Here is a 27,894-nt window from a genome sequence, read left to right on the forward strand (position 1 = left end):
CTAGGGCTAGGGAAGGAGATCTGGTGGAGAAGAAGTGTCTGATCTGCAGGTAAGAGTAGAAAAGTGTCTTGGGGAATTGGTGTTGTTTTTGCCATTCAAAGAAGGTCAAAAGATGTCGCGTCTCCGGATTGACAAGATGGTGCAACTGAAAAATACCTGCCTGAGTCCAAGGTAACATACGTTCATAAGACAAACTATCTGGGATATCTGGATTGAAGAGAACAATAAGAAGTGGTGGGCATGGTTAGAGTGTAACGCTCAGAGGATCTCTTCCATATTGACAAGGTAAAAAGCATTGGGGCTAGCGCCATACACTTCTCAGCTTGGGCATATGTTTGTCATTAGATGACCAGAGCATATAACACGGGTGTACCGATGCGGTAACACTCATTTCAGTATCCGCCCACCTACTCAACGCCCTCCTAGCAGTCCAGGAGGTGAGTGCTCTTAAGTGAGAGGCATAATAGTATTTAATAAAATCTGGAGCTCCTAGCCCCCCCCCCCCCCCAGTTTTACGAGCCATGACCACTGCCCCGTAGGCATTGTTCCAGATAAATCGGAAACTTCTCCTCTGAAGAGCTTTCAATTGCGACATAGGGATCAACACTGGGAGCGTCTCAAACAGATATAGCAGTTTAGGAAGTTACGACATTTTGAGGACATTAATATGTCTCAGAAGGGAAAGGGGGAGGGTGGTCCAATGGGTCAATAAGCAATTAATTTCCGTGAAAAGGGGAGGTGGAATATGATGACGTTATCTGAACTCCTAAGTATGTCAGTGAGCGGGAACGCCAGTGGTAGGTATAATTTTGTTGAAGCAAAGCCAGTTTAGAGGGGTGATATAAAAAAACGGAAATGGCACTAAAAGACGATAAGATGTTATGGAGAGAGGGTAGGTATGTGTGTGGGTGTGTAAGCGTTAAGAGAACATCATCTGCGAACAGAGTTAGCTTATACTCCATTTGACATAATTGTACACCGTTAACAGTAGAGCAATCACGTATGGCCACTGCCAGGGGTTCTAAGCTGAGGATGAAAAGTAAAGGTGACAAATGGCAGCCCTGCCTTGTACCATTGCTAAGGGAAAACGTTGACGATAGATGCTGCTTGCTTCTTTTTTGGCAGTTGGCACACACACACACACACACAATATTGATGATGATGATCAAGATCAAGAAAGTACCTGCTACTGCTAGGCTAAGGCTGCTACTGTTTGTGTTGCCTGGGGGTTCCCCCGTCATCCATTCCTTCTCTCGTCTGACTATAAGTCTCTTCTCCTCCTCACGTGACGTGACAGTCCCCGCTCCAGGGAGAAGATGATGCCGAGCAGAGGAGGGTAAGGGGAGCATTAGGCTCCACCTCCGCCAGTTACCCTACCTTACATGGACCAGGTCTGGCCAGTCATTGTCAGCCATGCGGGCACCTGTCGTTCCCCTCCCCATGTAACTACTAGCAAGTGCCGTGCCGGCGCCAAGCTCCAGCAGGCCTACTGCAGCTCCGGGGGCTATATTAGTGCGGGAGGCAGCCGCAGGAGGACGGGTGGGGTTTTTTTTTCATGCAGGGGGTGGCTTTTTGCCACCCCCCCCCAATGGCGCCCATGGCACTTACCATGGCTGCCATACTTTAGATAGGCCACTGTGTATATGATGTATGTAATGTATGTGATGTATGGGATATCACATACAAGCATCTGGAATGGATGCGCAATGATGAGCTCAGGTCAGGGGCATTTTCTGAAAGCAGTGGGCCTGTGTGCAGGATCATAAGTTTGTCCCCCGCAGCTGAGAAAAAGTGGTTGGGTTTGATTTTCATTGTGCTGAATACTGGCTCTGGCTTAAAGGGACACAGAGTGCCGGGGTTCAGTAATAAGTGACACAAAGGTTCTGGAATAATTTCAACAAAGTTCCCAGAAGTGCAACAGTAATTCCACAAACTGTCACCTGATTGGGTTTTCTCAATCACAGTGAAATCCCTTCTTTCTGAGATTGGCAGTGGCAACCAAGAGAGTCATCTTCCTCCAGATTTTGGGCGGGGCTAGCAGGACTGTGATTGGCTTTAGCAGTGGCCAATGACAGTCGTCCTCCTCCTGGAAACAGGGACCACCCCCCCCAGCAAACCTGCACCCAATCTCTTCCCCATCACAAAAGCTGACGATCGCAGCTACAGCAAAGTTATGTTTTCCATCTTTTAAAATGTGTGAGGGCACAGTGTTTCCCCCTCCGTGCAGGTGCAGCATGCTGAATTCTGAAACTGGAATACATTAGTGTCTCACTGACACTTCCCTGCGGTGCTCTGCTGATGGGGAGGGAGTCGAGTGCCAGCAAAAGAGGCTTTGTGTGTTGCTTGCGGCACCAGTGCCGGGTGTTGCCTACCCCTGGTCTATATAGTGATGAAAGGTCACTGCTTCAAATAGCTTTAACAATAATTAGTACAACTGAAGGATTATTATTTATAAATTCTACTTTATACTTTCTATTTAATAATTAATAAAACTCATTATTTAAAAGTGATTTCTCTAATGAGTATTATGTTGTCATATTTATTTTCTGCAGTGTGTTTTTTTCCTGGTGTTCAGTTCAGGGTTGAAAATTATAATATAACATTTTGGAAAAAATATACATCCTAATATTCCAGCACTGGAAGCCAATATGGCGAATACCTCCACAGCCACCATGTATTTACCTCTGGTGCTCAGATAGGCCGGGATCATGGCAATCCAGACACTGCAGAACACCAGCATGCTGAAGGTGATGTACTTGTCCTCATTAAAACTGTCCGGTAATGTCCTCACCATGAAAGCCAGAACAAAACTCACAGCTGCCAGAAACCCCATATAACCCAACATAGAGTAGAACCCGATAACTGACCCTTCGTTACACTGAATGATGATCTTCCCAAGATAGGAGAGCATGTCATATTCTTGGTATGGAGGAGACACTGACAGCCAAATAACACAGATCACAACTTGGACAGAGGAACAGACCAGGACCAAAGAATAAGATACTTTGACTGTGACCCACTTTTTCCAGGAACTGCCGGGTTTGGTGGCCTTGAATGCATGGTACACAATGATAGTCTTGGCCAGAACAGAAGAGACAGCGATGGAGAAGAATATCCCAAATAATATTTGTCTCAGTATGCAGGTTATATCCACAGGACGTCCGAGGAACAAGAAGACACAGAGGAAGCTCAGCAAGATGGAGGTCAGGAGGATGAAGCTCACAGTCCGGTTATTGGCTTTCACAACTGGAGTGTCCTGGTAATAAAAAAAGTTTCCTAATACAAATAACGTCATGACTGAGAGTGTTAAGGATATCAACAAAAATATCAGAGCAATCACATCATTTTCATAGGACAAAAAATCATATGTTTTGGATACACATTTCATTTTTTTGTCATCAGGCCACTCTTCATCAGGACATTGAAAACAGCTGTCACTATCTGCAATGAAAAAAGAGGAAAAAAAATGATTATGTACCCAACATAAGGAAAAGTGCAGGAACTTTAACATCTTTAACCTTTTCACACTGACTGGGGGAGATCTATAGGTGTATTAGGGTGTGCACCCCAAAGCTCAAACACACATATGCAGCAGCTGGAGGGAGAGGGGAGGCGGGATGCCGACTGTATGTTAAAGGGGTTGTAAATCCTCAAGGTTTTTCACCTTAATGCGTTCTATGCATTAAGGTGAAAAACCTTTTTGTAGTGCAGTAGCCCCCCAGAGCCCCCCTTTTACTTACCTGAACCCTATCATTCCAGCGACGGGGACGAGCAGAGCAGCTTCAGCCGCTGTCTCAGGTCCTCATTGGCTGGATTGATAGCAGCAGTAGCATCATCCAGATAGCCAGTGACGTGGAAGCCGGGCGGCGGGGCCAAGTCCTGCTGTCTGTGTCAATAGACGCAGCAGCAGGACTCAGGAGCGAGCCCACATGAGTGCCCCCTTGGAATGCGGCTCTCCGAGGGGGCACTCAAGAAGAGGAGAAGCGCCGCTGGGGGACCCCAGAAAAGGAGGATTGGGGCCCATCTGTGCAAAACCCTTGCACAGAGGAGGTAAGTATGACATGTTTGTTATTTAAAAAAGAAAAAAACGAACCTTTACAAGCCCTTTGAACCAGATTCCCAGCAGCAGAAAACCAGTGGGGGCTTAAGCTCATATTCGTGCGCTCACGTGCTCATGCTTCTAGACAAAGAGGCAATAGATGTACTATTCCAGTTCAGGTGCTCACATTCATGCGTGCACTCCCACACGATTGAATCATCATTCAAGATACATTATGGATTTTCTACCATTATCCTGTGGTCCTTATACTGCAACCCACTGCCAAGATGGTCCCCTCAGTTCCCACAGTAGACATGTATGGAGTCAGCCCTGTTGCTCCGTGCCTAGCATTGACAATGGGAGCCATTTTTCTCCTGAGTTTTTAACAAAGTTATCTGCTCATTTTTGAGCTACCAATACCAATACTGTTTGGATATAGTGACATTGATATTTACTCATGTCTTTTATAGATATTGGGATTATGCCTGCTCCTGAGGAAGTGAAATGTTTTCACGAAACGCGTAGGGCTTATTGTGCGTTAATCCCTTCAATGTATTATGTATACAATGTATGTCTCTATTTTTTCCTGTATATTGTTGCATCACTGCCATGGTATGTTATCAGTAACTGTTATACTATTATACAATACGGTTTTATGCATTTTTGATGCAATCCAATAAAGATTGGTACAATATGTAATTATCTTATTCGTGTATTTATACTCAAATTGTGTTCATTGCACCGACCATTGGTCAGCATGCCTCATTTAAAGTCCCAAACTCTCCTCTTTTTTCGCCAATTACCGGGATGGAGGTACATGCCTATGTGGGCCACATTTAAAGTCCCAAACTTGTTGTATATGTATTCAGACAGGGATGGAGATATGCTACCATGGCCGACTGATACAATCCTGGACACCTTTACCTATAGGTACCCAGGATTCGGTTTCCATATACAGTGGGTTCTGTAAACCTATATGTATTACTATTTACTTTTTTACAGTTTAGCCATGGCTCCTGTGCTGCACCATCACGATTGGCTCCATGTCCGTGCTTGGACGTGAGTGACGGGTTGCCCACCCTTGTCTTGCTTCCGGGAGCTGCGATGCATCCCTGCTGGCCCCGCCCCCCCATATGAGGTGGGGGCGAGCCTGGCTGTACTGCATCGGCACCACGCCTCCCACGTCGGCTGCGGTGTCATCCTGTGACATCAGCGGGCCGACCCGTCGCTTTCCATTGACGCTCTTTGTTATGGGGGATGTGTTTGGCACCAAGCGCTTGATCGGCTTCAGTCATTATGGATTTTCTACAATTATCCTTATACTGCAACCCACTGCCAAGTTGGTCCCCTCAGTTCCCGTGGTAGACATGTATGGAGTCAGCGCTGTTGCTCAGCGCCTAGCATTGACAATGGGAGCGATTTTTCTTGTAAGTTTTTAACAAAGTTATCTGCTCATTTTTGAGCTACCAATACCAATACTGTTCGGATATAGTGACATTGATATTTACTCATGTCTTTTATAGATATTGGGATTACGCCTGCTCCTGAGGAAGTGAAATGTTTTCACAAAACGCGTAGGGCTTATTGTGCCTTAATCCCTTCAATGTATTATGTATACAATGTATTCTCTATTTTTTCCTGTATATTGTTGCATCACTGCTATGGTATGTTATCAGTAACTGTTATACTATTATACAATACGGTTTTATGCATTTTTGATACAATCCAATAAAGATTGGTTCAATATGTAATTATCTTATTCGTATATATATAATCAAATTGTGTTCATTGCACCGACCATTGGTCAGCATGCCTCATTTAAAGTTCCAAACTCTCCTCTTTTTTGCGTACATGCACAAGTGTGCTTCCCAATTTGTGTGCACACTGGGCACCCAGTGGCCTATTTAGACTAGTCTGTCACCATGGACTTTGCCTTTACTCCTGCATTAACCTTATTCATCTGATCTCTCTGACCTTGGCCTGTTTACTGGACTCATCTTTGCCTGCGGATTCTGTACTGCGCTGCCCGGCTGTTACTGCCCTTTGCCTGCTTCCTGGACTTGCTTTGCCTGCTTACTTGGTCCCTTATTGCCCGGCTGCTGGTCCTACATAACGGCTCTGCTACCATCTCCTGCTCTGGTCCCAAGCTGCTTCAGTATCCTGTCCTGAGGACTGAGACCCCCCAACTTTATCCACCTAAAGAGCAGACTTTGCCAGCCAGCTATTTTGGCACTCGTTCCCTCACACTATCTGTTTCCACCTTCAGAAGTGTTGGGTAGGAGGTGCAAGAGAGGCCTCCACAACATTCCAGTTGTCACCAGGTATTTGATGCCGACAGTGCTGCAGGCACACAGAGGGATGTTTAGGGATGGAGCAGAGCAGAGAAGGAGACATGGGGGAATGGCAGGCAGCAGGCAGAATCTGTGCTGCATGTCTCATGTGCATGCCTATGGGGGGGGTCACTCACTCTCCACTATTTTTTTCAGTACATACAAAGGGTTTTCTGATTGAATGAGTTGGAGAAGAGAGGTGGACACATGACATTCTCCACCTTGCTTAATCAGAGAATGCCTTGTATTTATTGAAAAAAATACAAGGCATCCTACAAATGGCAGCACTACCAAATACGTGATTCCCTGTGTGCTCTGTGCAGAGGGAACGTCACTCTTATAGAATTCAAGCAGGGCCAAGAGGATTTCAGCTATTACTGTAGTAGCACCAACTACTAAGGTGATCTTCAGCTTCTCCAGCAGCCCCCCCAAGTATGAGGTATGCACACTTACATTGTGCCAGGCTGGACCAATGTAAGCATGCAATGCAGATAATTCCTGGAGTTCATCTCTAAGCTAAATCTCCATCCCTGGATGCAGCCAAGGCTGTATGGAGACATCATATTTTCCAAGACACCAAAATGATGAATGATGGAACACTTGTACATGCTTTACCACTTTTGTCTTTTTTAGTTAAGACATTGAAGAGAAAGTGCAGTTTCTATTTAAAAGTAACCATTCTTGCTGAATGCATACGTCACAATTACATTTGTGATTTTCTTTACTCTTTTTGGCCACTCCTACCTGTTACATTGGACACTGCCCCCTCGGAGCATGGAACGCAGTCATAGCAGCAGACATGGACACTCGCCTTGTGAGCTTTTCTGTATCCAGGAGGACATCTGTCATTACATCGGGATATCGGCATCTGGTACATACAATCACAATCAGGTGTACAGTCACATATTTAAGAGACCCTATCAGAATTTTCCTGGGATATTACCAAAATGCTCACCTAAGAGTCTCTTTACATTTTTAATATAAAGTTTACATTTGCACTTGCTTGTTGTCTCATGTTCTTCTATTCTTATCTTATATACAGATTGATAAGTTTGCCCTCTACCAGTTTTGCTACAGGAGGTGTAAACTGAGATAATCTCCATCCTGTGGGTGTCACATGAGCCAGCTAGCTGCCCGCTGTTGGGAGATGAATCATTTTAATAAAAATCCACTGATAAGCTGATGTCAGCTCCTGTTCTCTAGTAGGTATAAGGTTCTGTCAGAACTATTAAGGTTAAAAAGAGTTAACTTATAAGGTCTATACATATTATTTTATATATGGTTTAGTGGACATCTTGGAAGCCATCTTGTTCTGTTTATAAGAAGGCGAATACAAGTTCATTGCTTTTGGACAAAGGCTCCTCTTATAAGAAGATTTTAAGAGCCTAATCGCATATTCTTTCAGGTTGTAAATCGTGAGGATCCCAGACAACCAAACAAGATAAGGACTGGCCATGGGGCCAGAGTGTTTATAATGAGATTGATGACTCATGTCTCAACTAACACAATGAATAGAGACTGTGAATTTTTTTCTCGTTACTGGAAAAAGAAAAAGGGGCTTATTTAAAAGTTGCCTTATGAACAAGTATTAACTAATTGCAAGTAATTGTATTAGCAATACTTTCTATTGCATTATTATTACATTGTATGGAGTAAGTATATGCCTACTTAATTGAATAATTTCACATATCTTTTGTTTATGTACTTTTATAATATTCAACATATGTTCATTATATATTGTTTGATTGCACTCATTGAAATATATTAGTATATATATATTATTAATAGGAGGGTAGCATGTTTGAAGTACTATGAATAAGAGTGAAAATACATATGAAATAACCATTTTGTTTTGAAATCCAATTACCTCACTCTCAAAGAAATTTGTAAGAAAAGTAATTGTCGTTGTTAGACTTTCTTAAAGCAATATATCTTAGGAAGAGACACTAATACCCTGTACACACGATAGGTTTTTATGATGGAAAATGTGTGATAGGACCTTGCTGTCGGAAATTCTGACCGTGTGTAGGCCCAATCACAGATTTTCCATAGGAATTTCCGACACACAAAGTTTGAGAGCTGGCTATAAAATCCGATCGGTTAAATTCTGATCGTGTGTAGACAATTCCGACGCACAAAGCGCCACACATGCTCAGAATAAATTAAGAGATGAAAGCTATTGGCTACTGCCCCGTTTATAGTCCTGACATACGTGTTTTACGTCACCGCATTCAGAACGATCGGATTTTCCGCCAACTTTGTGTGACCGTGTGTATGCAAGACAAGTATGAGCCAACATCCGTTGGAAAAAATCCATGGATTTTGTTGTCGGAATGTCTGATCAATGTCCGATCGTGTGTACAGGGCATAAGTCTGACAGACGCTGCTATAGAATAAACATCCCTATTATATTTATGGTTTTGTTCAAGGCTCAGGTCAAAGGTTATTTGAAGTGATATCTTGACATTTCAAGTAAAATTCCAAAATCATTTTTAATCCAATAATGCCCACTTTAAGTAATTGTGCGGAAAATAACATGTCATTTGACGCCATAAATTACATGGAAAACAGATCCACACCTTTGTTCTTTGGCTATAAAAGTGTATAGACAAGCTGCAGTGAGGACAGAAAAAAATCAAGGAAGGGAAGAAGTGTCCAGTGGGACAAACAGCTGACATCTCTCAGACAAAAGATTTTTAGATTTCTGGTAAAGTATAAATTTCTATTTATCTGTAGGAAATTGATTAAACTACATATAGCTGAACCATTTAGTCTCTGTAGTATAAGATTTGGAATTGTAAGAATTCTAACTGCAGTATGAATTGTTCCTTTTTTAAATCAAAGAGAGGAGTTCACACATGGGTATCATCTCATTGAAGCTCACTTCAGTTTCTAGTAAATGGTTTAGTTATGATGTATGCTTACAAAAAAATAATTTGTTGGAAATTATCTTTACCTTAAATATAAGTCTTGGTTAAATCACCAATTCTGTGCATGGTATAACAAGTTTGTCCATGTACTGATAAAGTCTTTTGAGCACACAAAATCTGTTGACTGAGAGTGAGAGGTGACATGTCAAAATCAGCACCTTGTTATTTTCACATTCTTGCTGAGCCACTGATAAGCTAATAATCACTTTTAAGGAATTACTTAGTTTTGCTACCTTGGTATTTTTTGAAACAACATCCTGTGGTTATTTTTTCATCATCTGTATCATCCATATTATTGAAATGTTGGTCCATATTCTTTGTTTGGCACCAGTTATATTTTGATATTATTCTGCACTGATTTTAGTAAATAAATATATATATTCTTGCACATTTTTGTATTCCTTTTGTCTTCAGGTTAGAGTGAATAAACACATTTGGGTTATTTTGTGGAAATAAGTGGAAATCTCCTTTATTATAGATCTTGCTTATTTTCATAAATATAAAACTGTTTAATATTTCAGTATAAACATTGTGACAGTTCGAATTTGGGGCGATGCAGTTTTCAGACCCAATTCTAGCTGTTCAGTTTTCACAAATTAATTATTACATAGCCTATTCACCCACCTACTTTCATTACTAGCACCACTAATGAAAGATGATTTTTAACCAAGGACTGTGATTGCCAGTGTCCTAGTATCCACCCATGTATCCCCAAACCCATTCAGTTGAAAGTAAACAATGGGGTTCGGGGACTGGCTGATGTCATTGATCAAATATGGCTGTGTAGCCAAATCTGGTCAATGACATCAGTCAGCATCTCTTGGCACTTTGCCCACATTCAAAAGACTAGGATTTGAAGCAACCATTATCCTGCAGTGAATGAAAACATTTTAGCTACACTGTCATTTGTGGAAAGAGGATCCGAGGAAGGGGATCGCCATGGGACATTTACTTAGTGGGATCTTATTTTTTGGACATCCTGGGACATAATTGGGGAACTTTGTTTTTAGATACCTTTCGGAAATGTTGGAACCCTTGTCGTCATCAACCTGGGGACATGGTGCTGTGCCAGGGTCTCCCCAGCAAGGTAGCCTCCTGATGTTGAAGACATGTAGCCTGGTATGGTTTAATGGAGAAAGGGGGGTGCTTGCCACCCTGCCTTTCAAAACCATTCAGGCTGCATGCCCCAGATAAGAGCATGGGGTACATGTTCCCCCAGCCAGTGCTCAGCTCTATTAGCCTATTAGCCTTAATTGGCAAAATTATTTTTGTAGGATTCACCACTAGTAGACTTGAATGGTGTTCGAGCAATGTTCACAATTTCCACATTTTTTTGTTCACATAGTAACTGGATTTGGTACTTGTTTAGACTGCCATACAGGAGCCTTTAGTTGCCAGTGCCAGAGAAGAGACAAAGAGGAAGAGAACCTACACTTCATGTAACCGGCCTGAAGACCTTAGAAAGACTATTGATGGTGAGATGCCAAAACCAAATTTAGCAGTGTCAGCATACGTCGGTGACAATAATTCCATGACTAATTTGTCTTCCTAAAAAATGTTTACATTGTTTTTAAAATACACCTAAGGCCTTTTTTTTTGATAGGCAGACGAATATACACAATTGTGATAAAAAATTTTTTTTTTAACCCTGTGCCATCTTCTTTAAAACTGTATTTGTTTCTCTGTGCACACAAAACACAAATCTTTTAATTCCCTACTGTGCCTCTCTTCCAGGTGATGTCTTCTGGGTTAATGTTGAATATTTCATCTATGGCTTTACCATCATCAAAGCTGGCCAGTGGTTGGAAAGCAAATTCATAACGTTCTCCAGTTTTATGAATGATCCAGTTGGCTAAAATCAGCCCGGATTGGACTTCCCCACCATTGTTAAAGAAGATTTCTTCTCCGGTTGGGTCGGTGTAATGAATGTTTCTCACAAAGCGGTGCAGCTTTCCAAGAAGGACGTAAACACATATAAACAGTTACAAGATTTCTTAAAGTTGAACACAGTAGATATATATGATGCATAATATATACATAATCTGTATTCATTAATACAACATTTAATGTGATTTGCTAAATGCAAAGAGTGTAGGTTCCTGAATTTGACTTCTAGCAGCATCAGTACTGCAGAGCTCAGATCGGGGAAGAAAGAAGCAGCACAAGGAGCAAATCAGTCCGGGTGCAGTGTGTATTTGCTAACAAAGAACATGCTGATAGGAGGAGAGAGAAGAGTCTTATCAGTCTGCTGCTTCTCCTTTTATTGTCTTGGCTCAGGCTGGAGGAAGGACAAGACCTGTAAGTGTTACTGAGCTGCAGCTGAGAGAACCCAGGGCTCCTCTCCCACTGGATGGTGTTGTGTTATGTGGCAGAGCTGTGTAACCCTCAGAACAAAAAAAAAATATTATTTGGCAGATAGAAAAAAAATCTCCCTTACATGTATTTGACCACTTATACCCCCTTCCTAACCAGGCCGATTTTCAGCTTTCAGCGCTGTCACACTTTGAATGACAATTACTCAGCCATGCAACACTGTACCCATATGACATTCTTGTCCTTTTTTCACACAAATAGAGCTTTCTTTTGGTGGTATTTAATCACCTCTGCGGTTTTTATTTTCTGTGATATAAGTAAAAAAAGTCAGAAAATTTTGTAAAAAGTGCATTTTTCTTTGTTTCTGTTAGAAATATTTGCAAATTAGTAATTTTCTTCATAAATGTTGGCCAAAAGTTATACTGCTACATATCTTTGGTAAAAAAAACATGTATATTATTTGGTCTTTGTGAAAGTTATAGTGCTAGCTTACACCAGATGGAGTTCCATGTGCTTTTTAAGCCCCATACACACGATCAGAAATTCCGCCAGCAAAAGTCGGATGTGAGCTTTTGGTCAGAAATTCCGACCGTGTGTATGCTCCATCGTACTTTTGCTGGCGGAATTCCAGCCAGCAAAAGATTGAGAGCAGGTTGTCTATTTTTCGGTCGTAAAAAGAATGTGTTCGTCTGTATGCAATTCGGACGTGCAAAAAACGACGCCGAGAAACAATTCGATGCATGCTCGGAAGCATTGAACTTCATTTTCTCGACTCATCGTAGTGTTGTACATCACCACGTTTTTTTTTGACGGTCGAAAGTTCAGAGAACTTTTGTGTGACCGTATGTATGCACGGCAAGCTTGAGCGGAATTCCGTCGGAAAAACCATCCAAGTTTTTTCTAATGGAAATTCTGATCATGTGTACAGGGCATTACAGTCTAGGCCCTCCAGCTGTTGCAAAACTACAAGTCCCATCATGCCTCTGCCTGTGTTAGTCATACTTATAATTATAAGCCTTGCAATGGCTCATGGGACTTGTAGTTTCGCAACAGCTGGAGGATCGCCACTTTGAGACCTCTGGTCTACAAACTTTGGTGCCAATCACTGAAAATTGATCACACCTGATGCCTATCTCATTTCTAGAGACATTGACATGCCAGGAAAGTACACTCTGATGGCACTGTAAGGCACTCTGAGGGCACACTAAATTGTAGCCGTCTCACGTGGCTGCACTGCATCTCCCATCTCTCCTCACACGCTGTATCGGTGTGAGGAGAGGAGAGAGCTGAACCGGACATGACGCTGGTTTGTTGTCAATCACAGCGGCCCTTTACCACGTGATCGCTCTATCCAATGACAGAGCGATTGTGTGGTAAAGGGCCACAATGATTGTCCCTTTACCCCGATCTGTGATGAGCTGGGTCGGTCCTGTGGACCCAGCCATCATGGACACTTCCAGGTGCATGCCCTAGGGGGCACACGAGAAACACAAGCGGGAAAGTCCGTCATATGATGGCCTCCCAGAACTAGCTGGCCACGATGTAGTCGTCTTTCAGCTATAGCATGGTCAGCAAGTGGTTAAACTGTATTTTTTTGTTGTGTATATTTATTTATCTATTTTTATGTAATTTTATTTTCTATGTAATCTATAGACTCGCCTTTCTTAACCAGGGTTCTGTGGAACCTTAGGGCTTCTACAAAAGTTGATAGGGGTTCCTTGAACGATGAGCTGTTTCTGCCTCTGAGATATGTATCCGCTGAAACCCACCAGTTGGTAAGGGGAGAATCCTTTCCACTGACCACCATGTAAGAAGCATTGACCTATTGACCCCCCCCCCGGCTGTGAGCTGTAATTATCATTAATATTGGCAGGGGTTCTTCATGAATTAAAAGTTATTTTGAGGGTTCCTCCATATTTAAAGGATTGAGAAAGGCTGCTATAGATGAACAATGTGAAAAAATGTTTTCCCTAGTTTGACCAGTGTAAGTTTTAAACAATAAACTTCTGTAGCTCATGTAGCAGTTTCCGGCAGGCGTGGTTGATTTGTCCCAGGGTCTTTTACCAAAAATGTGCAGCAGAAGCTAGGTATACTGCAAAATTAACACATCTGGCTCAAAGAACAGTCTAGGGCAGTTGTCTCCAAACTGTGGCCCATGGGCTAGATGCAGCCCCTGTGCTTGCTTTTATCCAGCCCTTGGGGCCTTATTCCCCCCCCCCCCATTGTCAGCAACAGTGGGGCATAGTTCCTGCCACCAACACTGAGAATGGGGAACTAGTCCTCTCACTGACACAAATGATGGTATCTGGGATCAGGTAACTTCAAGGCCTCTCAGTCAAGGAGCTCCCAGTCTTTCACTAGACTATCAGATCCACTCGCCACTGGATCTCCTGAGCTCTTCCAATCTTCTCACTCAGTATCTTCCCCAAGCGTCACCACCACGTCCCTGCTGGGTCCCTAGCTTGGCACTCACAGATATTCCTCAAGCATCACCCCACTGGCCTGCTTGGTGCCTGGGTTGGCACACAATAATGCTCTGCAAACGTCAACTCCACTGGCTGGGTCCCTGGCTTGGAACTTGCTTAAGTTTCCCAATTCTTCACCATTCCCGGCTGGTGAGAATACTGCTCTGGTACTTGCTTCAGCTACTCATGGTGGTTCCCAGTAATAAGGTGGATAGTCCCTTAGTGGCGACAGCTTCCCCTCTACCTCTGACCACAACTGGTTTTTCGTTACTTCTGGTTGGACTGCAAGCCCACAGTCCCAACCCTACGCTGCTATCTCTTGCTTCTGGATAGGCCTTCAGACAGCCTAGCAGCCAGATGTCGCCAGGATAGGCCTCAGGCTTCCGGCCTAGCAGCATGGGGCAGCACAACACATGTCCACCCAGACACCCGTCCAGGTGGCACAGAACCCCGATCAACTAACTCCACCCAAATAAATAGGTTCGCCCAGCAGGCCAAGGGACCCTAGAAAATCCCTGCCCATTGGCTGAGATACCCCATTAATTCCTAATCTGTCCTTGCAATGCCCTTGTCTTATCTAATGTCACCAGATACCCTGCCATCTAGCAACAGAAGAGAGTGCAGCACTTCCAGAATTAGGGTGAAATCAATTGACCTCCTAGCAACTGGCCAAGGCAACTATCACTTGGCAAATAAATTTAATAGCAAACCTGCCTAAACATCAGGGTGCTACATAATAATTGTAAAATATAGGGGGAAAAAATTGGCAGACAAAAAATAGCTAAGGGAAAAAGGACTGGAAGGAATTACAGTAATTAGGGTTGATTAGGTTTAATAAAGGGATAAAGAGGGTTCAAATAAAAATGCAGTTTATTTTATTTATTCATTTTTTATTCTGCTATTTTATGCAGAACAAAAGTCATTCCCTCTGATCGGCTATAAAATGAATCAAAGTTGTGGCATTGAAAAAAATATTACTACATTAAAAGTGTAATAGTGGTGGTGCTACGCTGTTGGATGACTAGTGATAAAAACGAAAAAATAAATAAAAAATCTTCCGTTTAACGTGCAAGTGCAAATGGTATCAATGAATGCAAGTGTGTAAGTAATCCCACAATGAAATTGTTTCAAACTCAGTATAAATTATATTCACAATAAATTAGTGACAAAAATAATAGATGTGCAAAAAAGGCAGGTCAGTGCAATAGGGTCAATTGTCCCATGTGCCATCCTAGGCACAAATAGCAATCAAAAAGTGGTGATTCATAAGTCAATTGAGAAATAATGAATAAGTAATGACTCCCTTCACCATGATCAATGAATGAAAGGCTAATGCATAGCCAGTCCAATGTGATGACACCTCCGTGTGCACTAGCCTCTTACCTTACTGCTGTAAGGTAACAGCATGTGAAACTAAGCCAGATGCTTCAGATGGCCTCTGGGGGTCCTTATAGGTCTTTATGATGATTAATGCCTCCTTTATGGTTTCCTTGGTAACAGTGATAGAAGTAGAAGAAGAAATTCCAGATAGTGTAGTAACGTTTGATCAAAGATTTATTGAAATATAAAACTCACAAACAAACAATCCACTAGGAGTGAGCTCATACTCCAGCGTCACTTCCAGTTTTGCCTATCGCTAAATTCCGACGCGTAGTGTCACGCCCACGTAGTGTCACGCCCACGTGACTTCATCAGGGAGGCCGTCTGAAGCATCTGACTTAGTTTCACATGCTGTTACCTTACAGCAGTAAGGTAAGAGGCTAGTGCACACGGAGGTGTCATCACATTGGATTGGCTAGGCATCAGCCTTTTATTCATTGTTCACGGTGAAGGGAGTCATTACTTATTCACCATTCTTCGATTGACTTATGAATCATCACTTTTTGATTGCTATTTGTGCCTAGGATGGCACATGGGATAATTGACCCTATTGCACTGTATTTATTCACTTACCTGCCTTTTTTGCACATCTATTATGTTTGTCACCAATCTATTGTGAATTTCATTTATACTCTGCAACAATTTCATTGTGGGATTACTTATACACTTGCATTCATTGATGCCATTTGCACTTGCACATTAAAACGGAAGATTTTTTATTTATTATTTCGTTTTTATCACTAGTCACCCAACAGCACAGCACCACCACTATTATACCCCGTACACACAATCGGACATTCCGACAACAAAATCCATCAGATTTTTTTCCGACGGATGTTGGCTCAAACTTGTCTTCCATGAACACGGTCACACAAATCTTGTCGGAAATTCCGAACGTCAAGAACGCGGTGACGTACAACACGTACGACGAGCGGAGAAAAATGAAGTTCAATAGCCAGTGGTGCTCTTCTGCTTGATTCCGAGCATGCGTGGCACATTGTGCGTCGGAATTGTCTACACACGATCGGTATTTACGCAAATGGATTTTGTTGTCGGAAAATTTTAGATCCAGCTCTCAAACTTTGTGTGTCGGAAATTCCGATGGAAAAAGTCAGATGGAGACCACACACGGAATTTCCGACAACAAGCTCCGATCGCACATTTTCCGTCGGAAAGTCCGACCGTGTGTACGGGGCATTACACTTTTAATTTTATCTGCCATAATTTAGCCAAACGGTGTTTGCAGCAGTAGGTTTTTTATATTTATCTAGTCTCAGTTGACAGCGCGAGAGTATCACATATTTAGTATTACTACATTGTATCATTGACACTGCAGACACTGTTCTGTGATTGTTGCTTTACACAGAAAATAAAGAAATGTATATAGTGATTGCGCAGGTGAGAGAGATAAATAATAAAATAAAATAATAATAAAATAATAAAAAAATAGCAGCTGAAAATCACACAATAGAACATTCGTGTAAGGGTCGGTTCACACTACAACGACTTGGAACCGCTGTTTGCGACAACTAACCAGATCCCCAATTTCATTTTTGCAAAGAATAAAAAGTCACACGTTAAAATAATTGAAAATTTTGAATACAACTTATAGTGAAAAAAAATGGAATAAATGATGTAATAATTAAATTAATAATGTAATAACAATCTAATAAAATGCCACACAACACTAATCATATGCTCGTTTTTTACTCTTTGGTTTTCAGGCATGAGCCTACTGTGCTTTTTGTGTTCTAGATGGCCTTTCTTTAGTGCGAATTTTCTATGTTGTGTGTGCTCTTTGTACTACTTGCTATACTCTTGTCATTCTAAAGACAAGCAAGAATGTATCTTGGCACGGTTGCCGAGCTGTTTGAGGCTTAGGCTGCAACATTCCGTAACCTTATATGTCAATGCCGAGCCTTACCCCCAGGATGTACCATCAGTTAGATGAAATCCTCTTTTCTAAAAATGTTCTCCTCTCATCCTCCACATCCTACTGTCCTCTCCCTGCCCTGGATGTCCCTCAACACTTGGCAGATCAATTCCTTCATCTCTAATGATAATAATCCAACTTACTACCTGACTTATTCCAAATCTTCCAGACTTCATTTCCATCAAGCTATGCAGGGCATTAACTAGAACATACACCGCCGTGTACGCAAAGGAAGGTTTTCTGTCCTCTTTTTCAAAATAGGTTGACCAAATACTGAGTTCTTCTGTGCAATTCACTGTAGTAACATTTTGGATGCTCTGAAAAAACAAATTTTTGTTGGGGTTTCTCATTTGACAGTCAAATGTGTAAAACAAGAGCTCTTCTTGTATCGGGTCGGTTGGACGGGTAAATGAAGTGACTCCATTAATGAAAGAATTCAGTCCGGGGATCAATTTCTGGGGCCAAAGAAAAATTAAGCTGCAGTTTACTGCTGAAAAGTGAAGCGCTAATCCATATCTTATATTATCTGAGGACTCATGGAGAACTAAAGTAATGTTTTCCTTAATAATTTGCAGGTCATGAAATAAAAATAAAAAATTTGATAAAAGGCCAAATATGATTACAACCTTAGCTTTTGATTTCTCAATAATTTCCATGTTCTTTGTCATATCATCCTGGTAATCAGCAAATGTTATCATATACTGAATGCAGATCCCGTGCTGGCTCATCATCTTACTCAGTTCTTGCATCTCCTGGACACCACTGCCATCAGCTGGTGCCACCAACACAACCCAGTTCCATCCGAAATGTTGCAAACATTTTATAATAGCAGCATAAAAAAACTGATTATTTGATGTCACCCTGTATAAAGTTGGATACAATTTTCTATCACTCAGGAGAGGATCAGTGACTTGATAAATAATCTGTAAAATAAAATGAGTTGTTAACTCATCCAATATGGCTACAAATATCCTAGCACACAAAACTTTCTTAGCACCTCGATATGCACTATATTTCAGGAACTACATTTCCATATTTCAAATCTTGACAAGATGATACTGAACCCCCCATAGGCTCCACTGAATGTTCACTGATCTTGGACACCTGCTGAAGATATGGCCTGGTCATGGAAGACCTCCTGCACATCTTCTGGAAATGTGAGACCTTTTGGCCGTAGGTGGACGTACTGCATATCATAATATCCTCCCATTGGACCCTGCTTTGTTCCTATTTCATCACCACAAAATTTCACAGTCAGCTTATAAATGTTCCCGTCCCCTGAAAATGTAAGTTATAATAAAACATGTTGGCAGGAGCTATAGATCTGACATTATCAAACATGCCCATCGGGCTGTATGATCCTATTCTTTGATATCTGTTTGCTATTTTGTCCTTGCGAGTATGTAGGTGGGGTATAGCATGGTGGTAATAATTCACACAGTCAGGTGCAATAGAAAACTTGTATTGAAGTAATGCAGCGACAGTGAAGTACAGTGAGCACCTACCTGCAATATTTGGTAAACTGATCACTTACCTGTGTGTACCAATACAGACTAAGTAACTGGGCCATGGCTTTACTTGTATGCAAACTGGAGTCACCAATAAAACCAGCCACTTCCCCGTGTCTCCTACAGGAATAATTGGGAGCGTCAGCCTTTTTTCCAGACAATATCTGCAGGACATATCCCAAGGTTCTCTCTGGATCTGCACAAGTATCAAATATATGATAACCCAGAGTAACGTTGGGTAGCAGATCGGGATCCTTGTTAATTTCATCAACAGCAAAGATCATTGCCAGGATGTTTTTATACTCTCCAATGTCAGGGCTGTAGAAAATGAAGAACAAACGAAAAAAGAATGGTTTCAGAACCATGGAGAGCACTGATTTGCCCCTTTCAAAGCATTTTCATTGTTGTATCAATTTAAAGTGTTTGTTAAAGTGGAGTTCCACCCACTTTTAAGAGGTGGTCTTAAACGAAGGACCACCTCTCCACCCCTCGTTTTTGGATATTAAAAAAAAAAATTTCTTCTATAGTACCTTTTTATGAAGTACATAGTGTACTTCTGATTCAGCACCCCCGCAGCGCAGGACGTCATATCCTTTTATGTGGCAAGCCCCCCCCCCCCGCTGTCTTCTGGGACCTTTCTGTCTTCTGGGACCTGTGTGTGTCTCAGAAGACATCTGGCCATTCACAAAGGTACAGTGCGACTCATACATGCACAGTAGGAAACGGGCAGTGAAGGCGCAAGGCTCCACTGTCGGATTCCCTTAGTTAGAATGGAGGCTCCTGCACCCGATCCGATGGCTTTGGGGGGCCGACATCGCGGGCTCCCTGGACAGGTTAGTGTCCTTATTGAAAGTCAGCAGCTACAGTGTTTGCGGGTGGAACACCGCTTTAAGGCAATTATATAAGACTATGTCAGCCACTCTATTAGAGGTTGGCATAGCACACTATGTAAGTTGTTTTTAAAAACGAGTGTTTTAAATACCGAATTTCAGCTGTCTTCAGGCCGGTCACAGGACTCAAAGCTGCTTTATAACTCCAATGGATGTCTTCTGCGGGAAGGGCCGTGATCTCCCTCTGACGTCAGCCGGGAAGATCACGTGGCCACTTGTCTCCTCCGCAGAAGCCATCCATAGGAGCTGTTTAGAACACTGGTTTTTAAAAACATCTTACACAGTGCGCTATGTCAGCCTCTAATAGAGGGGCTGGCAGTGACAAATGTAAGTTTTTATTATTACAATAATAGTAGTGGGGGTGGGGCCAGGCCAGAGACAGACAGAGAGGGAGATGACAGGCAGGAAGGAGGGGGGGAGGGGGAGAGAGGAGAGCAGAGCAGGGCAGCATATGATGTAGGAATGCACTTTGACCACGGTGATCAGGACGGAGCAGCCCTGGTTATTGTGGTCTGTTTAGAGAGGGCATACAGGAAGTGGCAGATTCAGGGGGGGGGGGTTTACAGTTTAGAAGGGAGCAGATTACACAGCACAGGCACTGTGCTGTGTAATCTGCTTTAAGGGACCAGGAGCTATATATAATTTTTTTTAGGGTTAACAAACGCTTTAAGGTATACAGGTACTAAAAGAATATATACAGTATCTCACAAAAGTGAGTACACCTCTCACATTTTTGTAAATATTTTATTCTATCTTTTCATGTGACAACACTGAAGAAATGACACTTGTCTACAATGTAAAGTAGTGAGTGTACAGCTTGTATAACAGTGTAAATTTACTGTCCCCTCAAAATAACTCAACACACAGCCATTAATGTCTAAACCGCTGGCAACAAAAGTGAGTACACCCCTAAGTGAAAATGTCCAAATTAGGCCCAATTAGTCATTTTCCCTCCTCGGTGTCATGTGACTCGCTAGTTTTACAAGTTCTCAGGTGTGAATGGGGAGCAGGTGTGTTAAATTTGGTGTTATCACTCTCAATCTCTTATACTGGTCGCTGGAAGTTCAACATGGCACCTCATGGCAGAGAACTCTCTGAGGATCTGAAAAAAATAATTGTTGCTCTACATAAAGATGGCCTAGGCTATAAGAAGATTGCCAAGACTCTGAAACTGAACTGCAGCACGGTGGCCAAGACCATTCAGCTATTTAACAGGACAGGTTCCACTCAGGACAGGCCTCACCATGGTCGACCAAAGAAGTTGAGTGCACGTGCTCATCGTCATATCCAGAGGTTGTCTTTGGGAAATAGACGTATGAGTGCTTCCAGCATTGCTGCAGAGGTTGGGCCAGCCTGTCAGTGCTCAGACCATACGCCGCACACTGCATCAAATTGGTCTGCATGGCTGTCATCCCAGAAGGAAGCCTCTTCTAAAGATGATGTACAAGAAAGCCCACAAACGGTTTGCTGAAGACAAGCAGACTAAGGACATGGATTACTGGAACTATGTCCTGTGGTCTGATGAGACCAAGATAAACTTATTTGGTTCAGATGGTGTCAAGCCTGTGTGGCGGAAACCAGGTGAGGAGTACAAAGACAAGTGTGTCTTGCCTACAGTCAAGCATGGTGGTGGGAGTGTAATGGTCTGGGGCTGCATGAGTGCTGCCAGCACTGGGGAGCTACAGTTCATTGAGGGAACCATGAATGCCAACATGTACTGTGACATACTGAAGCAGAGCATGATCCCCTCCCTTCAGAGACTGGGCCGCAGGGCAGTATTCCAACATGATAACGACCCCAAACACATCTCCAAGATGACCACTGCCTTGCTAAAGAAGCTGAGGGTAAAGGTGATGGACAGGCCAAGCATGTCTCCAGACCTAAACCCTATTGAGCATCTGTGGGGCATCTTCAAATGAAAGGTGGAGGAGCGCAAGGTCTCTAACATCCACCAGTTCCGTGATGTCGTCATGGAGGAGTGGAAGAGGACTCCGGTGACAACCTGTGAAGCTCTGGTGAACTCCATGCCCAAGAGGTTTAAGGCAGTGCTGGAAAATAATGGTGGCCACACAAAATATTGACACTTTGGGCCCAATTTGGACATTTTCACTTAGGGGTGTACTCACTTTTGTTGCCAGCGGTTTAGACATTAATGGCTGTGTGTTGAGTTATTTTGAGGGGACAGTAAATTTACACTGTTATACAAGCTGTACACTCACTACTTTACATTGTAGACAAAGTGTCATTTCTTCAGTGTTGTCACATGAAAAGATAGAATAAAATATTTACAAAAATGTGAGGGGTGTACTCACTTTTGTGAGATACTGTATATATACATTTTTTTAAAATATGTTTTATTAAGTTTAATTTTTTTTTCAAAAAAAGCACACAAAAAAAGAATGAACAAACCATAATAAACAAAAACAACAAGAAACTTACAGTGTCTCCTGTATCTCACCAAATAGTGTGCACCATAAGTAGCGTTAACAAATATTACTACTAAGGGTCATAATAGAATAATAGACCATTGCATGGTAACAGATACAGCAAGTTTAACATCCTGGATCTAGAGAGGTTAGCATAAGTGGGCTGTGATTGGATTAAGGTGACTGAGTTACTTTTGTGGTTATACTGTAAATGCTGGGGTATGTTCCTGACACTCATTGGAACTGACGAAGTGGCTTGGATAAGCTGTGAAATGTCTCTTCAACATTCTAGAACAAGTAAATTTGTATGTGACTAACTACTAATTGATATTCCATGACTCGGACAAATGAGAACCTTCACAGGCATAGTCGTTAAAAAAGACTCGTTTTGTGCAGAGTTGCCCCGATCTTCGACTTCTGGGTCCCCCTGCGGCTCTCGCGGCCCCCTAGGAGAAGCGCTCTCCCGGGGGGGTTACCTTGCGGGGCGCGCTTCCAAGTCCAGCATTTGCGTCCATAGACACGAATGCCGGACTCGGTCCTGCCTACCCCAGCGCCCGCGTCATTACAACCCCTTAAAGAACTGAATATCCCTCATAGCTAAGGGTTTGTTTGTGGAAGGGCATGACCACCGAGAAAGAGCATCATGGCTTAGACAGCCTTTATTTCATTATTCATTTCTAAAACTTGATAAGTATTATTTGTCTTCTTCAACCATATATGAATATTATGCTTTGGTTAGGTAACCTGTAACCTACCTAGATAGCAAGGATAATTTGCATTAAATCTGTGGCAGTGTTGAATTACAAGTCTTGTTAACTTGGTGCACATTTTTACTGGCAAGTTGTACACTTGCAGAGCACTTGAAAAGTTCTAGTTGACACTTTTCCAATTCTTAGCAAATTTGCATGGCGAGTCTCTAGCCAGAGCAAAGTTGCAGTGGTGAGTCTACAGCAGTCTACAGCAGGAGCTCAGAAAGTCTACAGCATGAAAATTCAGCCACAATGACCCCTGCGCTGGGATGACTATTACACAATATAACTGAACCAGAACTTGCAGCAGACTTGCAGAATTTTTGCAAAGAGAGTTGGTCTGGAGTCATGCAATGTGGACTTGCTGCAATTGTGCAACAACCTTGTGAAGCCTGGCAAATCTAGCAATAGCTTAGAAAGTCATTTTCAAACTTGCACTCAATTGCTTGCTATCTGGGTATAAGCTCTCCAATTTGATGGTGGCCCTCTCATCCATAGTTGAAGGATCCTACAGCCCTACCCCAAAAGCAGTGCTAGAACCAGCAGAAAATGTAATAACTTAACTTTAAAGTGATTGTAAAGGCTTGTTTTTTATCTTTCTTAACTGCTTGCCGACCAGCCGCCATCATTCTACGGCGGCAGGTCGGCATGATCCCGCGGGCCGTCGTAGCTATACGTCGACTCGTGGGATCGGGATAGCAGGTGTGCGCGTGCTGATGCTCGTGGCCGACGGTCGCGATGACTACGAGCGATCACGGGCATGAGAGACAGAACACGGAAGTGTGTGTGTAAACACACAAATCTGTGTTCTGTTCTGTGAGGAATGATGAAAATTGTGCAACATACTTGTGAAGTCTAGCAAGTCTAGTTATAGCTTAGCAAATCATTTTCAAACTTGCACACAATTGCTTGCTATCTGGGTATGAGATCTCCAATTTGGTGGTGGCCCTCTTATCCGGAGTTGAAGGATCCTGCAACCCTGCCCCAAAAGCAGTGCTAGACTCTGGATAGTCATATCAGTGAGTGACGCCCCAAAAATGTGCTTAGTCCTAACACCGGCTCTGCTTCCAGAAGTGGGGCAATCACAGCCTCCAGCCCTGGATGAGACCGTGAACTCTGCCCGGTATAAAGGACTCCTTGACAGGTCCCCAACAATTCGGAAACATATGTGGAAAGCAGAAACAAATAACAAAGTCTTACTCATCACAGAAAAAAGATAACAAATTACGATCATAAAATCTGGCTCCAGAGTGAGCAGAGATTATTCCTCCGATAATGATGTCTCCCTCTTGGTAATATTCATACTCAGACATCAATTTTGAGTCATTGAGTACACAGCGAGAGGCTGAGGACATCATCACTCCATAATATGTGACAGAAAGGGGAAGAATCAGCAGGTAACAGGCGGAGTGGACAGGAGACCAGTACATGGCAGACACCAGATTATCGCTTGACAAAGTGTGGTCAATGGCAGCTCTGCACATCCTCAGCACAGGAGGAGAGACAGACTCACCAGCACTTTATATACATGAAGTGAGACTAATTTACATCTGCAGACTCAGCTGCAGAACAAAGAACTGATTTCATAATGGTAACCTCAATCTAAAAAAATAACACCTATATTGGACAGTGTGACTAATAAAGTTGATTTATTCTTATACTTCACATTCAGTTCAGCTTAAGTTTATGACAATGCTACTCATTTTCCGAATAAGCCACAAAAAAATGAAATGCTAGGTATGTAGGCAGGTGCAGTCTACTTTCACCACTGTAGGTGGCGGTCATCTGCAGTGGCAGTTGGGTAGGATAGCCAAGGGGAATATGGCTCCTCTATGGCTTCCTGGGTCACTGGGGAATCTATCTGGTTGGATGCTGCTTCCCCATGTGACTCTGACAGCCATTTTGAGGCAGACAGAGCCTATTGAAAGCCCTGGATCCCAGGCTTGGCGTGCATTTTGTGAGTGGGTAGAGTATGGACAGGAACACCATCTGGTATGGGCAGAACTAGTGGCAGGCAAAGGTTCCTAACAGGGAAGGAAAGAGTAGGGCTCACAATTTCTCTGGACATCTTTCCACCTGGGCACGAGATGACCAGGCCAGATTTTGCTCCATTAACAGGCACTTTCAGTTTGGCTTAAATCTGTTCTTTACATACTCTTGGACCTGTGAGTGACCTGGTTGGGCTTTTTTCCTACCAGGTTTATTGTGAACTGTCTTTGCATTACTTAATACAAGTTTTTACATCGCACTTGGACTGTGTGTGTTATTGCTGCCAGGCTGGACCCCACCGGCACTTGGCAGCAATTGCCAGGATATGTCCCTTGCAGTAGGTGCGGAAGGAGGATTGAATTCCAGCGTGGCTCCACTAGGATCAGAGGTGGCTAATAACACCCTAGAGGATGACGCCCACCTTGCGGTGCTGATGCTGCCAGAGGACGAGCGAGCTACTCTAGAACAGATTGGCGTTGATTTACTAAAGACAAATAGACTGAGGACTTTTGCAAGTGCATTTGCTCCAGAGCTTTGTAAATGAGGTAAAGCTTCACTTTACTAAGAATACCCAATCACATGCAAGAAAAATTAAAAAAAAGCAGCCTTTTTGCTTACACATTATTGGATGGTGGAGGTCAGCAGAGGTCTACCTCCTTTATTAAACTCCAAAGGTGCACAGTTTATTTGCCTTTAGTAAATCAACCCCATTGTGTCACACTTGGAGGGCCTGTTTTGAGGAGAAGATATCGCCTCCAGAGCTGCGACAAAGGTTCTTCCTAAGAAAACAGTTGGAGGACGAGAACCTCATCCATTATGCGGTAGCCATGCAGAACCTCTGGAGGCTCCTGGAAAAGAGGAATGTGCACAGATGCACTGACATCACTGATTCAGACCATATTCTAAGGGACCAGTTCATAGCTGGCCTGAAGGCTAGTCCAGCCTGAAGAGCTTTGCAAGAGAAAAGTTAAAGTGCAACCTGCCACCTCCTTCCATAATGCGGTGGGAACAGGAAGAGAGGGATGCAATGGTTGCAGTGACCAAAAAATTTGAACCTGCATATTTCAAAGAGGAGGTCCTCACATCTTTACCCTTGTTAGCCTTGCAAACCCTGCTAACAAAGCTAGCTCAGGATGTGGCTGCCTTGAAGCAGAAGGTAGCCTCCTCTAAGAAGTACTCACCCCAACCCCACAGGGGTGAGAACCAACTGGCAGTGTGGCCTCCACAGACACATATCAAAGAACTGTGGGCAGTCTGGATTTAGAAACTCCTCCAGGCCTTCATTAAACTGCTCACTCTTGAAGCGGAGGGATGAACCCTGGAACAAACAACCCAAAGTCCCATCGAGTAAGAGAACATGGTTGCACCGAGCCTAGTGGTAGCTGCCTTAGTCAAAAAGCAAGAAGTCCCATGTCTGATTGACATCTAGTCAGAGGTCATGGTCATGTAGTATGATTTCTATGAGCAGAGATTTGGAGCACAAGAACAATTAGACCCCTGCTGGATATCCCTGAGAGCTGCCAATAATCTACCTGTTTTGGTCGAAGGCATTACCTGGGTGAAGATTCAAATTGCGGGTAGTGGTGACCCTTGGCCAAGTCAACCCAGCAATTCCAGTTGTGCTGGGAGCTGGGCTGGCAGCACGTGGCTGTGGCCTGCGAGAAGTGTGGCTCCGAGTGCTCCAGGCCTACGAGGCCCAGCGCAGGGCAACTAAGAAGCAACCAGAGCAATTCGGAGTGCTATATACACCCCCCAAGCAGAAATTACTCTTGTCACCCCTGCAGGAGGTGGTCTGGTCACTCCCTTATGGAGCCCACAAGAAATGGCAGAGGGCCACCATTATTGTAGAACCCCACAAGGATCCTGTGACATCAGAGAAGTGGCTGCTGGGCTGTACCCTATCCAGGATCCACCAGGAAAGAGTCGTGGTGCAACTCATCAACCTGGGAGCACCAATATCGCTGCCAATACACGTAATCTTGGCTGATCTCAACACAGTGCCTCACCACTGTATCTCTGAGGCCCAATCAGGGGTGGAAGCAGTCTGCACCTCTCTACAGACAATTATGGCTTCCTGGGATGAAACCCAATACAGGTCCCTACTAGAGCAGCTGGATATCTCCTTTAAAGACTTTACCCTACCCCAACAGAGACTGCTTCACCAGCTGCTGAAAAACACCTGCTGGTGTTTGCCACCAGTCCAGAGGGTTATGGGTTCACCAAAGCTGTCGATTACCCCATACACATGGGGGATGCAACGCACATCTGGGAGCTGTACCATCACATTCCCATTGTGCCAAGAGGTCATAGAGATACTCTGAAACATGCTTCAGAGTGGAGTGATCAAGGAAAGCCAAAGTCCCTGGGCTGCCCCTGTCGCCCTGTTAAAGAAGTAGTCTATGGTTCTGTGTGGACTACCGGAAGCTTAATGCATGCACTCACCAGGATGCCTACCCACTTCCTTGGGTTAAGGAATCCCTAATGCCCAGTGGCTACTGGCGAGACTTGGTTTTTATTTGAATTTAATTGCATTCCCTTTGGCCTCAGCAACCCCCCCACCCCCACCCCCAGCACTTTCCAGTGCCTAATGGAAAGGTGTCTTGGAGACTTCAGTTTCAACACTGTGTTAGTTTATCTAGATGATATTGTGACATACTCAACCAGGACAGGGGCTTTTGGAGGAGACTGCAGGGTAGCCTCTTGCCTACCGACTATGGACCCTTGCTTTTAAAGGGAACACTACTCTTTGGAAGGTGTTTGCCTGGGGGAACCTTGGAGTGGTCTTGGCATCAGGGCAGAGTGCTACCAACCTCTTCACAGCACTGGCAACAATTCCGGAGTTCCAGGGAGCTGAGGTAGGTGGTTCCTCTCCCTAGGGACAAGTTGATGTAATGAAGTTCCTTCTTCCAGATGAAGTGCTGGCAACAAGGCAGAGCACCCAT

General features: G+C 43.3%; 1 protein-coding gene across 1 annotated transcript; it reads right to left on the bottom strand.

Moving 5' to 3' along the window:
- Positions 1-2,539: 2,539 nt before the first annotated feature.
- On the bottom strand, positions 2,540-27,894 carry LOC141130454 (vomeronasal type-2 receptor 26-like). Its single transcript, XM_073618139.1, has 6 exons — positions 27,763-27,894; positions 26,134-26,270; positions 18,925-19,216; positions 11,018-11,248; positions 7,114-7,237; positions 2,540-3,441 (listed from the first exon to the last, which is right to left on the bottom strand). Exons 1-6 carry the CDS (start codon positions 27,892-27,894, stop codon positions 2,540-2,542), a joined length of 1,818 nt encoding a protein of 605 aa, XP_073474240.1.

This window comes from Aquarana catesbeiana, linkage group LG01, assembly GCF_042186555.1.
Source record: "Aquarana catesbeiana isolate 2022-GZ linkage group LG01, ASM4218655v1, whole genome shotgun sequence".
Classification (NCBI taxonomy): domain Eukaryota; kingdom Metazoa; phylum Chordata; class Amphibia; order Anura; family Ranidae; genus Aquarana; species Aquarana catesbeiana.

Excerpts from the sequence above, each read along its gene's own strand:
- LOC141130454 (XM_073618139.1), bottom strand. The coding sequence starts at position 27,894 with ATGGGTGCTCTGCCTTGTTGCCAGCACTTCATCTGGAAGAAGGAACTT. Across the intron at positions 26,271-27,762 it reads GTTGCCAGTGCTGTGAAGAG|GGTTCATCCCTCCGCTTCAA; the intron begins GTTGGTAGCACT and ends TGTTTGTTCCAG. Across the intron at positions 3,442-7,113 it reads GGCAGTGTCCAATGTAACAG|ATAGTGACAGCTGTTTTCAA; the intron begins GTAGGAGTGGCC and ends TTTTCATTGCAG.